Genomic DNA, 16933 nt, shown 5'->3' with positions numbered 1-16933 from the left:
CTGTCAGGTCGCTCCTCCAGGATGGCGCTCCAGGTGTGCGACAGTGCATACGCTCCCTCGTCCCGGTTCATCGTCCTCTGCGCCCGCTTGCGTATTTCCACTGCCTCTAAAATCCAACGCTGGAATCTATTTTCTTCAGCGCGAATGACTCTGGCCTCTTCCCAATTCATTATGTGATTTTGCCGTTTGCAGTGGTCTGAAATGGCTACGTATTAAAAATAAGTTATGGAGAAGATTGTGCCAAAGAGGTACGCTACCTGGAAAAGCTAGGAAAAAAATTGGCGCGACAAAGAAACCATCTCCGCTTCAATCTCCGCTGCCGAGACGAAGGCGTCATTCCAGCAAGCCTCTACATAAAAAATCCGATACCAACAAGAAACGCGGAAAGGACCATCGAAAGAGCGCGAATGACTCTGGTAAGAGAAAGAATCAGATGCACGACTAACAAAATCAACAATTTAAACACAGAAATAGCACAAAGAAAACAAGAATTCAAACGCCGGTTCAAATTCAGCAGTGACATGGAAAAAAATATGGAAGAACATCTGAATGCAATACAAGAACAAGAGTTTTCAAAAACAAAAACACGCCATATTAAAAAACTGAACAGACTTATCAATAAGAAACAAAATAAATGCAAGGACAAGCAAACAAACGAAAACTGGATTTGCAACCTGTCTAAACACACACTAACAACAGCAGAACGCACTATACTCTCACGGGGACTAAACTATGCCATCACACCAAATAAAATCCCGCATGAAGAATTCGTATTAGCCACGGAACTAGCGTGCAATATGATACAGGACCAAGGACAGAAGGCCGCATTAAGGAATGAAATAGCAGGCATCCTCACCTCAGCTAAACCGCCACCCAGAAACATAACCAAACAGGAAATGGAAGCCATCAGAACACTCACAAAGAACAAGAAAATAACAATATTACCGGCTGATAAAGGGAGGACCACGGTTATCATGGACACTAATCAATATGCAAAACAAATGAATGAAATGCTCACGGACCCAAACACATATGAAGTATTAAAAAAAGACCCGACGGAGGAAAAGAAAAGAAGACTAAAGCTATTACTCAAACCGTTACTGGATGACAACAAAATCGATAAACAAACATACAACCACCTCATCCCCACAGCAAACATCACCCCCCGGATATACGGCACACCGAAAATTCATAAACCCGGAGCACCACTAAGACCCATAGTAGACAGTATAGGATCAGTTACTTACAACCTTTCCAAGATGTTGGCAGACATAATCAAACCACTCCTCGGACTCACGGAATACCACTGCAAAAACTCAAAACAACTGGCGAAAGAATTAAAGGAAATCAAGATAAAAAAGGATGAAATGTTTGTATCGCATGACGTCATATCCCTCTTTACAAAAACACCGGTCACAAACACTCTCAACATAGTAGAAAACCGGATAAAAGCAGACAGAACCCTGAAAAAACGCACAAAACTTACAGTACAGGACATAACAAAACTATTACATTTCATTTCCACTTCCACATTTTTCCAATTTAGAGGCATAATCTATAGACAAAAAGAGGGATTTGCAATGGGGGACCCGCTATCTGCCACTCTATGTAACTTTTTTATGGAGGATCTGGAAACCCGAGCCATAGAAACAGCACCGGATGACTGCAAACCTATCTTCTGGAAAAGATACGTTGATGACATTCTTGAAATAACCAAAACAGGCCACACACAACAACTCACGGATCATTTAAACTCCATAGACAAGACAGGCAACATCAAATTCACACACGAAGAGGAAACGGACAAGACAATAGCTTTTTTGGACTTAAAAATACACCACACAGAAGAAGGGAACATTAGAATTACAACATACAGAAAACCTACACACACCGACCAATATCTTCTCTGGACATCAGAACATCCCATCGCACACAAAATGTCGGTAATCAGAACACTATACGACCGAGCACAGACCATTACGGAGGAGAAAGACAGACAGGAGGAGGAACAACACATCCAACAGGCATTAAAAAACTGCCAATATCCACCGTGGGCAATTCGGAAAGGGAAATTACAGACACAAATAAAAGAAAATAAACAAACAAGAAAAAACACCGAAAAAACAAACCGAGGCTTTGTCACACTACCATACATAAAAGGAGTCACAGAACGCATCCAACGATCCATGAGGAAATACCACATCAACACCCCGGTCAAACCATACAAGAACCTCCGACAGCTGCTAGTTCACCCCAAAGACAAAATACAACTGGACAATAAATGCAACGTCATCTATGAAATCCCTTGCCGTTCATGTAATAAAGTCTATATTGGTGAAACGGGCAGATGCTTCCATACTCGAAGGAAAGAACACCAATTAGAATGTGAAAAAGAAACAACAAGAAGACTCACAAGATCCGAAAAAGAAAAAGCACACCAAGAAAACCTAAAATCAGCCATTTCAGACCACTGCAAACGGCAAAATCACATAATGAATTGGGAAGAGGCCAGAGTCATTCGCGCTGAAGAAAATAGATTCCAGCGTTGGATTTTAGAGGCAGTGGAAATACGCAAGCGGGCGCAGAGGACGATGAACCGGGACGAGGGAGCGTATGCACTGTCGCACACCTGGAGCGCCATCCTGGAGGAGCGACCTGACAGCAGGAGGCGTGGACTACCTGTCAAATTGGGCGGGACGTTCACGCCTCCTGCACGCAACATCAGCTGATAAGGCACGTCACCACTCGACATCTGGTGACTGTTTCTGAAGAAGGCGGGAGATTCTCGCCGAAACTGTTAACAAGGTAACAAACTTAAAAAATATACTTGTCTAAGAAACGAACTTAAAATATTTGTAATAGTTAGACATAATGAACATCCACTAGGTAGTGAAAACACGCTCTGAGAAAATTATATCACTTTCTCTGTAAAAGGCGACTTTTCTTCCCTTTTGGACTGGGCTCCTGATTTTCACGTCCCCGCTTTCAACAAACTGCTTGAGAGTTTAAATCAGTGACGGCTTTACACGCCCGAACTGCTGACATCGTATCAGTTACTGTAATATTTGTCGTGCTGGAACAGGTTTTAAAGTAAAACGTTTTTGTAAGGCAAACCTCATTTTTAATACGTTATGTTTTGTCGTGGCAGGTGGTTATTTTCAGGGGCGCAGTGAATAATGTACATCACTATAATATATTTATTTATTTAACAGTTATTCCACAAAATCGAGTCGTACATGAGCTGATAGCCGACGAGGCGCGTAGCACCGAGTTGTCTGTAATCCATGTATGCTGAGATTGAGTGGAATAACTGTTTTATTCTATCCACATTCACTGGGTTTTGAGAAAAAGAGCATTTTTATTTTTTGCAAAGTCAATAAATAAAAACTTTATACAAAATGTCTGACAAAATCATTTCCGCTTTGAATGTAAACAAACCGGCAAAATCACAGGAGCAATTTGTGAAAAATGCAATAATAATAATAATTCTTGAAAAATAATTTTAAAAAACCTACGTTCTTACCATCAAATACTTTTATTCCATATTTTGTTTTGTTTTCGAGTAGAGTTTTTATTTCGTCCTCAGTTGGTTCAGCAATACGCGCCGCCATTTTGTTTTTTCTCTACTCACGGTATAGAGATCTTGCAGTCACGTGACCGGAAAGTACACAACCGCCATCTTGTCGGTCAAAAACACCGCTGAATACTGCTGCACTTGTGTACAGAATGGATCAATTTCAACCGACGGACTACACGGCTCATTTTTCTAATGAACAGATAACTAGATATATGTCTAAAATAAACGATCTACAGATTTGTGACCCTTATGGCTTACCGGACGTAGTTTTCACGACCGGATTTTGAACTGCCAGCAGAATACCCAGATGTGTATAATTACCTCATTAACTTTCCCTCGCTGTTCAGTGGTGAAGCACTGCGTGCCTATAAATCTCTGGACAGTTATCTCTACAGAAATTCAGGATTTGTCAGCGACTCAGATGTGGCATCTTGTAAACAAGAATCCTCATTGGATGGGTAAGTCACTTAAGTATTGAGTATAGCACTGACCAGCCGATTATAGAATAGAATAAGGTAATTCCAGCTGTAATTCCAAATCATCCGTCTTGTTTACATGGATCTGGCGTTGGAGAGGTAGAGGCTTGGCAGTGGAGATTTGAGTGGCTGTTTTCTGAGCTTAGTCAACAGGCCGGCTCTGCAGCCTCGCTTTTGCTTCCACTCCTGGCGCCGCCTCCTTCGCTTTGCTTCCGATAACAATCCACGGAGACCCCGCTGGTCTCACTATCTCGTCCGGAATGTTTTTTTTTTTTTTCTCATCCGGAATGTTGTGCATGCGATGGAAATCGCTACAAACCGTCATTTTCTGCTGGAAACCAATGTCCAGTAAGTCCATACGGTTGTAGTGGATATTGAAGTCCGGTACAGACGAACAACACGCAAAAATACACACAAAAAACATAAAAAACGTGCACAGGTAGGGAGAGCTTGTAGCCGCAGCCGTTGTAGTAGAATTGTATATAGTAGGGTTTTCCAGAAGAAAAGGTAGAAGTAAAAGCAGAAGTAGAACCAGAAGTAGAAGTAGAAGGCGGAATATGGCGTTTGACCGACAAGATGGCGTCTGTCACAATCTGGATCGGCTGTGACGTCACATGCAAGTGCTCCATATGAGCTGAGGTAGCAGAGTAGCCAATCAGAGCGCACGATTGCTCATATCCAGTGAATGTGGAGAGAATAAATCCTGGTTATACCATGAATTGACATCACAATTTCAAGCTACACGGCCGACTCGAGTCACAGCTGTGGCTCCACGAGTATTTCTGCACATGTGCAGGCTGAAAGTCGCTCCGACAAACGATAAACATGACTGCCTCCGGTATTTTTTTTTTCCAGATTTATTTCTAATTCTTGATCATCAACACTTCTAGTTTGGAACTTTTTGATAAGGGATATAAATCTAATATACCCTGCACTGAGAGGCTCCAGGAATCATGGATTCTCTTCGGTGACTGGCGTAGGACTGTTTTCTAGTACTCTGCCAGTCACCTCGGAGAATCCAGGATTTCAACCGGAGCCTCTCAGTACGTTTGATTACTGTACATGCTGCTGGATCACAAACCTTCACAAAAGTTTCTATTGACTGTATAATAAAGAGCTTTGGGCCTCTTATTTCCAATCCAACTGTGTGCTGAATCTTTGTGGAAGAACCACATGGTTGTGATGGTCAGGTGTGCACAAACCTTTGGTCATGTAGTGGACAGTGATTTTTTTTTTTAACTGAAACAAACTGTCGTTCTTGAGATAGATGTATAATCTTTATTTGTTGTCAGTAATTCTGGAGGGTAAATACAGGACTAAGCTCCATGAACAGTGGTGTAATGCTGTGAAACATACTTGAGCTGGGCTTGGAAATACTTGATAAGGCTCTGGAGCAGATCAGGACCCTGTCGTATCTTCATCTCCTGAACCTTCAGCAAATACTGTCCACACACAGACAGACAGAGAGAGAGAGAGAGAGAGAGAGAATAAGAACTTATCTGAAATTTTCTTTCAGCCTACTGTAAGCGTGCTCGGAGATGGGGGACTGATCTCAATCAGATTTGCCGAGAAGGAAGACCAGTGTGTTGAAAGAACATCATGCTGAGACTCTTACACACATGCAACCTAAACAGAGAACTCCTGAACTAATGTTAGCTTTTTGTAATGATCTATCTGAACTCCTGAGAGTTACAGAAACACTCCTTTAATACGTTTTCTGATCTAATCTCTATTGATAGCATTTACAGTGTACAGGTGATCACGCCACAGAGGAACATTTTCGAACTGCGATCATGTCAGAGACTGTTAATGTCGAAACGAAGGTTCATCTGCTACAGTAAAGCAGAAACTGAAGAACATCTGGAGGTCTGTGGCCAAAAGAAAAAAGAGGAGTCCCTACAGAAGAGCAGAATTCCCCTCTCTTTCACCTCTTCCATTTAATTTATTACAACATCCTGGTTCAGCAGTGCAGCTAAAGCTAAATTCCCCCGATCCAAAAAACCCACTTCCACAAACCACACATGGAGAACATGACCTAAGCACTTTTTTTTTTAATGATTACCAGCCTGAGCCCAACAAACAGTCGCTCACAGACACACACCTCACACATCTGCAGCTGGAAAGTCCTCCTCTCTCTCTCCATGTCCTCCACGATGTCCGAGTCCAGCCGGATCAGACCGTACTGCTTTTGCCTCTCCCTCTCCAACTTCCCCCTGAGAGAAACCGAGACACAAAGAAACCTTGTCTAGCTGCCTGTCCGTTTGTTCCTCTGTACATCGTATAGGTGCGCATTCTCACATTTTAACATCATAATCCTTCCATCCTCTCTCCATCTGCTTCTTCAGATCCTGAGAGAACAAAAGAGACACAAATGTAAATGTCGATATTTGCTGTATTCTTGAAGAAGCTCCAGGAGCTGAACATTTCATTCGATAATCAGTGTTAATGTTGAACATGTGACAGCAGTGTTGTTACATCATAAATCTAAGAGCCGATCATGTTTGATATGCAAATGAGGGGATGTTTCCAATTTGCATATTCAAATAAAAAGTCTGGATTTCTCTATGACCGTAAGAGTGGAAGAGCGGCTGGCTGTAGCTGCACATTATTGTGAAATAAAGCCTGACAGGGTGATGCAGGACTCCGATGTGACGTGGAGGGAGCTTTACTCACCCTGAAGGGGTTTGTTTCGCACATGCTGACCAGCTCAGTGTACGTTATCCAGCTTATGACATGGCTATTTACGAAATAAATCAATAGTTTGATACAAAAAAAAAAACAACAGATTTTATTGGTTCTGTTCATGACCTGGTACAGAGAAACTGTTTGTTGCGCAGAAATAACAAGCCGCAGGATGCCGTGATTAACCAATCAGGATTGAAGTAGGTTTATAATAGCTAGAGCGGCGGCTACAATTATCGACAGTCCATAATTAGACACCTTTTCAGATTTACCAATAAAGACAATTTTACAACGGTGAGTTTCAGTTCCAACAGTTATTATTGGTTAATTAATCAGCTGGAAGACCCCACCCCCACCCTTTGATCTTCTTGTCTGATGATGCAGCTTGTTACCTGAGATGGAATTTTTTCAGCACGATCAGCAATTTTTCGGAAAACCCGGACGTTATCATCGCAGGTGAGCATGGTGGGAAGATCATGGACATGTTGATCAAATTCACCGATATTTCATGATCTCCTCGTTGAAACCTACTTATTTCTTACTCTTTCATGCAACAGTCGCCATTTTGTATCTAAACGCGCGTTTGAGAATCACGTGAGGTGTCGATAATAGTGATCACTTTCACCGGTGTCCACCATTATCGACACCCTGTGGGATTAAGCGACATTTACAACTGTTATGGATCGATCTTTGTGTAACATTGTTGAAGTAGATGAAGTACTTTAAAAAAATTAAAAAAGTGCTGTGATTTATAATAATTTTTTTTTTATTTATAACAGAATGGAATGTTTATAGAATATTTGGAATCTGATTGCAGTAAATAGAATTAGACCAGAATTAAATTCCGAGCATATAAAACATTACATGCTTGAAATATTCAGATTTTTCTATTCTGTTCAGAAAATATATATATTTTTTCAGTTTGTTGTAAATATCTACCACATATTACAATATCAGGAGACATTTTATATTTTGGTTCGAGGAATGAGATGCGACCTTTGACCTGGATTTCCATGTGGTTACAAGGTCGATTCCCTGCTGACATTTATTGGGAAACGACAAAACTGGAAATTAATACAAACAACAACGAATGATTAACAAAATGTGATCTACGAAAATACTTAGAAAGTGGAGCAGAAAGATTTTCTGATGCAGGTTAAACATTATCAGTTCAATTCTTTACAAACATTAGAATTACTTCCTCATTTACGTAAAACACGTAAAAAACACTACCGTTCAAAAGTTTGGGGTCACCCAGACAATTTTGTGTTTTCCATGAAAAGTCACACTTTTATTTCCCACCATAAGTTGTAAAATGTATATTGTATAAAATGTATAAATGAAAATATAATCGTTATATAGACATTTTTCTGGCCATTTTGAGCATTTAATCGACCCCACAAATGTGATGCTCCAGAAACTCAATCTGCTCAAAGGAAGGTCAGTTTTATAGCTTCTCTAAAGAGCTCAACTGTTTTCAGCTGTGCTAACATGATTGTACAAGGGTTTTCTAATCCTCCATTAGCCTTCTGAGGCAATGAGCAAACACATTGTACCATTAGAACACTGGAGTGAGAGTTGCTGGAAATGGGCCTCTATACACCTATGGAGATATTGCACCAAAAACCAGACATTTGCAGCTAGAATAGTCATTTACCACATTAGCAACGTATAGAGTGGATTTCTGATTAGTTTAAAGTGATCTTCATTGAAAAGAACAGTGCTTTTCTTTCAAAAATAAGGACATTTCAAAGTGACCCCAAACTTTTGAACGGTAGTGTATATAGAAGATATTTTGGACTAAATATAAGTCTATGGAAAACACATTTTAAATAAAAACTATGTTTTGTTAACTTAATACCACATACTGTTTTTTTTTTCAATAAATAATCATCTGGATGTCGATAATTGTGGAACGGTGTTGATAGCTGTGGACAAAGGTGTCAATAATTGTGGAACGGAGTCACATGATCTGATACGCTCGGTAATCGGGAATCAACTCATTTTTTCCAGTGAAAGTTTGAGTAATTATTCATGCACAACTTACATACTGAAAGTCTTTTCTGCTTTTGCAACAACCAAAAGATCGTTAAGGTGTCGATAATTGTAGCCGCCGCTCTAATATGGCAGGGTGGGTTTTGGGTATTTTTTGCTGTTATATAATCAATAAATTGTCTTTTTGTTCAGAAAAAAAGAATGCAAGAGCTTCTCTGCTTTCTTCTGCTGTCCATTTCTGTCTTTTTTTTTTCCACCACCAAGTCAAGCATTTTTCCCCCAACAGAACAGAAAGTATGGTCTTTAAAAACAACTCTTGGGGGATTTTAATGCATAAAGTCTTTAGAAAACCATCAGCAAGTCCTTAAAAAAAAAAAAGTTATACTCTGGTTGGACTGATGTTGAATTCCTCTGCTTTTAAGAAAGCATTAAAGAAGCAATAACGTGCATTTTTAAAACATAACTCGGAGCATTATAGACTGCTTAGAAAGTTTTAAAACAGGAAAGGAATATTAACTCCAAGCAAAACAGATAACACCGTTTCAAATTCACGGCAAACACAACGTGTCTCACATTTTCATACATCATCTGCAAATTTTTACTCACATTTCACTCACAATTATAATATTTACTGCTCTTTCAATATTAGATACAATCCTCATTGCTTTATTCATATTCAGTAACTGTTTTATCCTGTTCAGGATGTGGCTAGATCCAGAGCCTATCCCTGGAGCACTGTTCACGAGGTGGAAATACAGTGCCTTGCAAAAGTATTCATCCCCCTTGGTGTTTGTCGTGTTTTGTCGCATTACAAACTGGAATTAAAATGGATTTTTGGAGTGTTAGCACCATTAGATTTACACAACATGCCGACCACTTTAAAGGTGCACATTGTTGTTTTATTGTAACACAAACAATAATTAAGATGAAAAAAAACCCCCACAGAAATCTGGAATGTGCATAAGTATTCACCCCCTTTCATATGAAACCCCTAAATGAGAGCTGCTCCAACCAATTCACTTCATAAGTCACATAATTAGTTGATTAAGATCCACCTGTGTGCAATCAAAGTGTCACATGATCTGTCACATGATGTCTGTATAAATCAGCCTGTTCTGGAAGGACCCTGACTCTGCTACACTACTAAGCAAGCAACGTGAAAACCAAGGAGCCTCCAAACAGGTCAGAGACAAAGTTGTGGAGAAGTATAGATCAGGGTTGGGTTATAAAAAATATCCCAAACTTTGAATATCCCACGGAGCTCCGTTAAATCCATTATAGCAAAATGGAAAAAATGTGGCACCACTACAAACCTGACAAGAGAAGGCCCCGCCCACCAAAACTCACAGACCAGGCAAGGAGGGCATTAATCAGAGATGCAACAAAGACACCAAAGAAAACACTGAAGGAGCTGCAAAGATCCACAGCAGAGATAGGAGTATCTGTACATAGGACCACTTTAAGCCATACTTAAAGTGGTCCACAGAGTGGGCGGGGCTTTATGGAAGAGTGGCCAGAAAAAAGCCATTAATTAAGAAAACCCATTTGGAGTTTGCTCAACAGCATGTGGCAGACTCCCCAAACACATGGAAGAAGATTCTCTGGTCAAATGAGACCAAAACTGAACTTTCTGGCTATCATGGGAAATGCCATGTGTGGCACAAACCCATCACCCTGAGAACATCATTCCTACAGTGAATCATGGTGGTGGCAGCATCATGCTGTGGGGATATTTTTCATCTGCATGGACAGGAAAGCTGGTCAGGACTGAAGGAAAGATGGATGGCACTAAATACAGGGCAATTCTGGAGGAAAACCTGTTTGAGTCGGCCAGAGGTTTGAGACTGGGACGAAGGTTCACGTTCCAGCAGGACAATGACCCTAAACATACTGCTAAAGTTACACTGCAGTGGTTTAAAGGGAAACATTTAAATGTCTTGGAATGGCCTAATCAAAGCCCAGACCTCAATCCAATTGAGAATCTGTGGCATAACTTGAAGATTGCTGAACACCAACACAACCCATCTAACTTGAAGGAGTTGGAGCAGTTTTGCCTTGAGGAATGGGCAAAAATCCCAGTGGCTAGATGTGCTAAGCTAATAGACACATACCCCAAGAGACTTGCAGATGGAACTGCAGCAAAAGGTGGCTCTGCAAAGTATTGACATGGGGGTGGGGGGAGAGACACCTATGCACACTCCAGATTTATATTTTTTCATCTTAATTATTGTTTGCGTCACAATAAAACAACAATTTTCACCTTTAAAGTGGTCGGCATGTTGTGTAAATCAAATGGTGCTAACCCTCCAAAAATCCATTTTAATTCCAGCTTGCAATGCGACAAAACAGGACAAACACCAAGGGGGATGAATACTTTTGCAAGACACTGTATATCTGGGATTGAATGGCAGTCCATTACAGGGCACAAAGCACAGACATTCATACCCAGGGACAATTTAACAAATTGCCAATTCACCTAACTGGCATGATTGTGGGATGTCAGAGGAATCCAGAGGAAAAACCCACACGATGACCAAAAAAAAAACATGCAAAATTCCACACTGACACGAACTCAAAGTCATGGTCATACTGTTGGTGTAGCTGCGAGGTGGCAAATGTCACAGATTTTTGCTTATTGCACCTTTAATATTGATAGCTGAGAGTTCCTTATCACACCTTTAAATGCACACTTGTTAAAGAACAGCTTGAGCATCTTGATGAAACTCACCAGTCTGCTGTCTCTCAGTTCACTCTTCAGGATGTTCTCCAGAGGGAAGGAGAGGATACTGTTCAGATTCTGCACCTGCAGACACACACACACACACACACACACACACATCACACGTGGCAGACAGACAGAGCATCCAATATATATCCAAAGACAGCCTGTCCAGCTTTAATGGAAACTCTCAGTATAAAATATACTTCCAGCAGTTTTCACCCCAGATGCTGTTCCATATTTCTTGGTTTCCTGTCAACTTTCCTCTCAGAGCCACAAAAGGGGAAAGTGTGTTCTGAAACGAGGAAAAGCCTCAACCTGGCAGGACAGGACTTTGTGTAAATCTTCCTTTGGAAAGAACGTATGAGAAAATCCCCGAGGAGGAAAACAGAGCTAATAAGTGCACAGAATGTGTGTGAGGATTTGAATGAACGAAACTCCGGCAAACAATTTAGAAAAACGGGCAGATTTGAAAACAGCTCACAAAACAAGAGAAAACTATGACCCTGGTAAGGACGGCTGCACTTTTACCTTCACCTTGTTTGTCTTGTGTTCATGACAAGATATGAAAATAGCACTCGAGTGCTGAAAGACAGACAGACAGACAGACAGACAGAACACACTTGCTGAGTTAAGAGCCAGGAGCAGCATTTTCACTCCCCAAGATACCATCTCTCTCCATTTCACACACACACACTTCCAAAAGCTAACAAATCCCACAGCCAAAAAGCAACACTAGCAGTGATGTGATTCTCACAGGACGCAGGTTATTAAGCAGTTGATGACTATCAGAGACGAATTAAAGCCTTAAAGCGAGACGGCCTTTCGATTTAATAAAAATCGGTGAAATTTAGTTCCGTCTGAAATGTGGTGATTGTGATATCTGTTTATTTCTGTAATATCTCACAAAATATCAGGCCATTCTGTGGCTGGGAAGTTATTTAATTTGAGGGGATTAAAGCAAATAACGTGCATGAAATCGCTCGCTTGGCGCAGTCAAGCAGACAGAGGAAGTCCGTGTGCGCATGCGCAGGTTTACCTTCTTCTTCTTCTTTTGGGTTTTACGGCAGCTGGCATCCACAGTGTTGCATTACTGCCATCTACAGGTTTCCCTTTGAGCGTGCACTGACAGTTCCATCATTCTGTCGCTAAACGAACAGCTGATCACACCGAGGTGCTCGCTGAGCGCCCATATTTATTAGTTTGGTCCTGCGTTTCCTTTCCTTCGTATAGAACATAACGTCTTCTCGCTTTCTTTCCGTTACTGTCGTTGCTCTTTCATGTTTCATTCGCACACTCGCGTCCTCCATTTTTCTCTCCTGTTTCAAATTTGTATCCCACAATGCCTTGTGTGAACGAGGAAAGCCCACCACGGGATGCATGACGTAGTATCTTGAATTGGGTCATGGTGAAGCAGGAAAAAATAGAACTGTGAGTAAACTCACTATAGAATACCCCCCACTTACGAGCCTGTCATCATAGATCGCCATATGTAAGGGAATAAGTTGAGTTATCTCCCCTTTGAAACATCAGACTGGGATTATTTTTCATTCATGCACATCTTCAGGTGGTGTACAGGAACTGTGTAAAGTTTCATCAAAATCCATCAAACCGTCTAGGAGGAGTTGCGCTTACCAGACACATGGACAGATGGACAGGGTGATTCCTATATACCCCCCTAAACTTCGTTTCCGGGGGTTATAATAATAAATAGTGGAGAATTTAGGGCCATGTGGCCTTCAATTCATTAATTGTTCTATTAAAAAAACCTAATAAAATTGGAAGTCTGTGATGCAAATTCAGTAGCTTTCGGTCCACTAAACAAAAATAATTGGGTGTTGGGAAAAATTTTTAAAGACCTACACTTGAAAAATCTGAAAGGCAGAATAGCTTTAATGATTTAATTAGTGTCAAGCAAAAGAGCTCATATTGTTTACGGTCTAATAATAACTTACTGTTAGAAACTCCTCAGGAGATCATGCATTTAAAAAAAAAAAAAAAACCGTCTGGTGCTCAGTTATTTACTTACACTGCACCAAATTTATGGAACACTCTTCCTCCTCGTCTTCATGAAATCAAATCACTGTGTTTTTAAACATGAATTAAAAGACACATTTGTTTAGGGCTGCATTTTGATTTCATTCATGAATTTTATTATTCGTGGCCGTATTATTTTATCTTTTTTGGTATTTTAATTATATTTTTAGTTATTATATCTACACTAGATATTTTGTTTGTAACTAATTCATGTTTGATATTGTAAAGTGCTTTTGATCATTGTATGTAAATGGCGCTATACAAGTTATCATTATTATTATTATTATTATTAATAATAATAATGTTTATTGTTAAAAGCGCTATACAAATAAACTTGACAATTATTATTATTATTATTATTATTATGGTCAGGTTTGTTTATGTGAAAGAACTCCGGCACTTTTCCAGGTTTTTCCAGGTTCTCAGTGCGATGGATTGCAGTATTAAGTCTCCAGTATCAGTCTAAATGATCCAGCGGAGATTATTAACTGAAGGAAGGGTGAGACTATTTTTTAGGAAGAGCAATTCTGCCCATCATAAAGTTTTCTATTAATAGAACTTAAACTGCAGGATTGAATCAAAGGTTATTCCTTTATTTCAACTTCAATTCAACTTTTACCCTTTCAGCTTTTTTTTCCTGTTTTATCTTTTGCAATTACAACCACCTGATATGCGTAATAAATGTGTTTCATCTACTTTATAATTCCTCTAATTTAGTATTTATCTTCGATATAATATATATATTTTTTTACTTGTGTGACCTGATCGGTCCTCTTCTGCTGCTATCCACCGTGCTGCTGCAAACAAGAAATGTCCCCACTGTGGGATAATAAAGGTCTTCTTATCTTATTTTATCTTATAAAATCATCTTTATCTCCTCAATCATACAAATATAAAGACGTTTCCCTTTCATCCACCCATCCATCTGTCACGGTTACGGGGGGAAGCTGGAGTCAATCCCAGCTGACTTCATGCGAGAGGCGGGGTTCACCCTGGGCAGATCGCCGACCTATCACAGGGCTACAGAGAGACGAACGGCCATCACGCTCACATCCACACCTACGGGCAGTTTAGAGTCAGCAGTTAACCTAATCCACAGGTCTTTGGACTCTTGGAGGAAACCGGAGCACCCGGAGGAAACCCGCTCAGGCGCAGGGAGAACATCCACACACAAAATCTATTCTTAGATTTATAACTTCAAATACTTCAATGTACTATAGTATAACGCTGCAGGATGGTAACTGTACACGTAAACATGTCTGCCATCGTTAACAGTTATTCCATGAAATTGAGTCGTACATGAGCTGATCGCTGACGAGGCGCGTAGCACCGAGTTGTCTGTAATCCACGTACGATGAGATTGAGTGGAATAACTGTTTTATTCTATCCACATTCACTGGATTTTGAAAAACAGAGCATTTTTATTTTTTTGAAAATTCGATCAATAAAAACTTTATACAAAACATCTGACAAAATCATTTCTGCTTAGAATGTAAACAAACCGGCGAAATGACAGGAGCAATTTGTGAAAAATGCGATAATAATTCTTGGAAAAAAAAAAAAAACATGCGTTCTGACCATCAAATACTTTTATTCCATATTTTGTTGCTTCTTTTTGGTGGTTGGAAAACCAACTTAACGGTGCATTACTGCCACTGACCGGGCTGGAGTGTGGAACAGGAGATATTTGGGGGATTGGGGGGGAAAGGACTATATTCTTTTAGCTATTTCTGTTTCTTTTAAATATTTGATAATTTTTGTGGCTTTGTTTTCGAGTGGAGTTTTTATTCGCCATTTTGTTTTTCTCTACTCACAGGATATGAGCTGATATCCTAGTAGTAGAGTAGCCAATCAGAGCGCACGATTTCTCATATCCAGTGAAAGTGGAGAGAATAATTAAAAATATTTCTAACCAATTAAAGATGATTTCTATTTTTATTTACACTACCATGTCTCGATCTATATTTCCCCCCAAATGTATTCATTGTTTTGTATTGTCTTCAGTAACTGACAAGAATTTCCAATAAACCTCATCTTCCCTCATCTGGTCTCATATCAAAGTGAATTATACAAATGAGAAACCGGACATCCTTCATCAACCCTAAACGAACAGGAACGGATGGTTTTTCCTGATACAAAGCATCAGTTTAAATCTAAAAAAAAGTAAAATTGTGAATATAAAAAGCTGTAGCAGGAGTGTACTCATAAAAAGGAAACCCGTGACGGATACAGTAAGACAACTGGAGTCAGCAGAGGACACGTACTGGATCGAAATGAAAGAAGAAGAAGAAAAGGTTTGTTTTCCAAGCCCAGTTTGTGTGTGAGCTCAGCATCCCTGGTGAGTTTATGATTGACAGCTTAGCGGTCAGGCGCTACCCACTCACACACTCGGGTCTGGGATGAATTAAGGTCACCATAGAGACAATCGGTCAGAGTGATCCGGACCACTCCGGTTTGAGAGGGCCTTGGCTGCAGCTGCCACACACACACACACACACACACACACAGCTGTCCTTCCCAGTCCCCTAGTGCACTCTTGCAGTGCAGCTGGAGCCAAATCATTATTCATTCTTAAACAAATGAAGATGTCTCACACACACACACAGAGGTACACCCTGAATAACCTGTTGGTGCTCTCATGACTTGGTTGGGCTGGAACATTATTTAGGCTGAGTAATGCTCCTGATGCACTGAGCTCTGAAGCCACACTGCATGCACATTTCACCGGACTGACAGGTCGTGCCTCGGTGTTTGGGCAACACACAACTTCTAACACTTGTTTTCTTATACTTATGCTCCACTATAATATGTGATGGAAAATTCATGATGTCCTAACGCAGTCACATGGTACAATCACATGTCTATCCAAACATCTTCCTCACACCTGCCTTACAGCAATCTGAGTAGAATCCGCTACTCATGGCTACTCTTATTCTTCGTATGCATGTGATGTAACGTCACGCTTATTTTCCAAACCAGAAGTCGGCCATGTTGGACGACAACAACAACCAAGCTAGCGGCTCTTCATGTGTGAGCTGCTGCAATGCTTCGTGATTTTCTTTTGATTTCAGGGCCTTTGAAGAAAGACAATGCCTACTTTGTGTGTGGGCTATAACTGCAGTAATAATGCTGCTCGTGACAAAGAGAAACGGTTCTTCAGAAAGAATTCCCAAAATAATTAAAAACGGCGACAAAACAGATGAAAAACTGTCCAGAGAACGGCGTGCGTATGCTCGTCTCATCTTATTCCGCTTATCCGGAGCCGGGTCGCGGAGGCAGCAGTCTGAGCATGGAAGCCCAAACTTCCCTTTCCCCAGACACCTCGGCCAGCTCCTTGGGAAGAACACCGAGGCGTTCCCAGGCCAGCCAAGAGACATAGTCCCTCCAGCGTGTCCTGGGTCTTCCCCGGGGCCTCCTCCCGGGGGGACATGCCTGGAACACCTCCCC

General features: G+C 40.6%; 1 protein-coding gene across 2 annotated transcripts in view; it reads right to left on the bottom strand.

Moving 5' to 3' along the window:
• The window catches only part of asap3 (ArfGAP with SH3 domain, ankyrin repeat and PH domain 3), a 112639-nt gene that overhangs the window by 50114 nt on the left and 45592 nt on the right, over positions 1-16933 (bottom strand). For both annotated transcript variants that reach the window (XM_060934762.1, XM_060934761.1), the window contains exons 4-7: positions 11459-11533; positions 6352-6401; positions 6155-6266; positions 5410-5495 (exon numbers count right to left, since the gene is read on the bottom strand). In XM_060934762.1, the coding sequence (XP_060790745.1) occupies positions 5410-5495; positions 6155-6266; positions 6352-6401; positions 11459-11533 (323 nt within the window). The remainder of the gene's footprint in view (positions 1-5409; positions 5496-6154; positions 6267-6351; positions 6402-11458; positions 11534-16933) is intronic.

Source organism: Neoarius graeffei, chromosome 11 (assembly GCF_027579695.1).
Source record: "Neoarius graeffei isolate fNeoGra1 chromosome 11, fNeoGra1.pri, whole genome shotgun sequence".
Lineage (NCBI taxonomy): Eukaryota > Metazoa > Chordata > Actinopteri > Siluriformes > Ariidae > Neoarius > Neoarius graeffei.
This window is presented reverse-complemented; position numbering and strand designations above follow the sequence as displayed.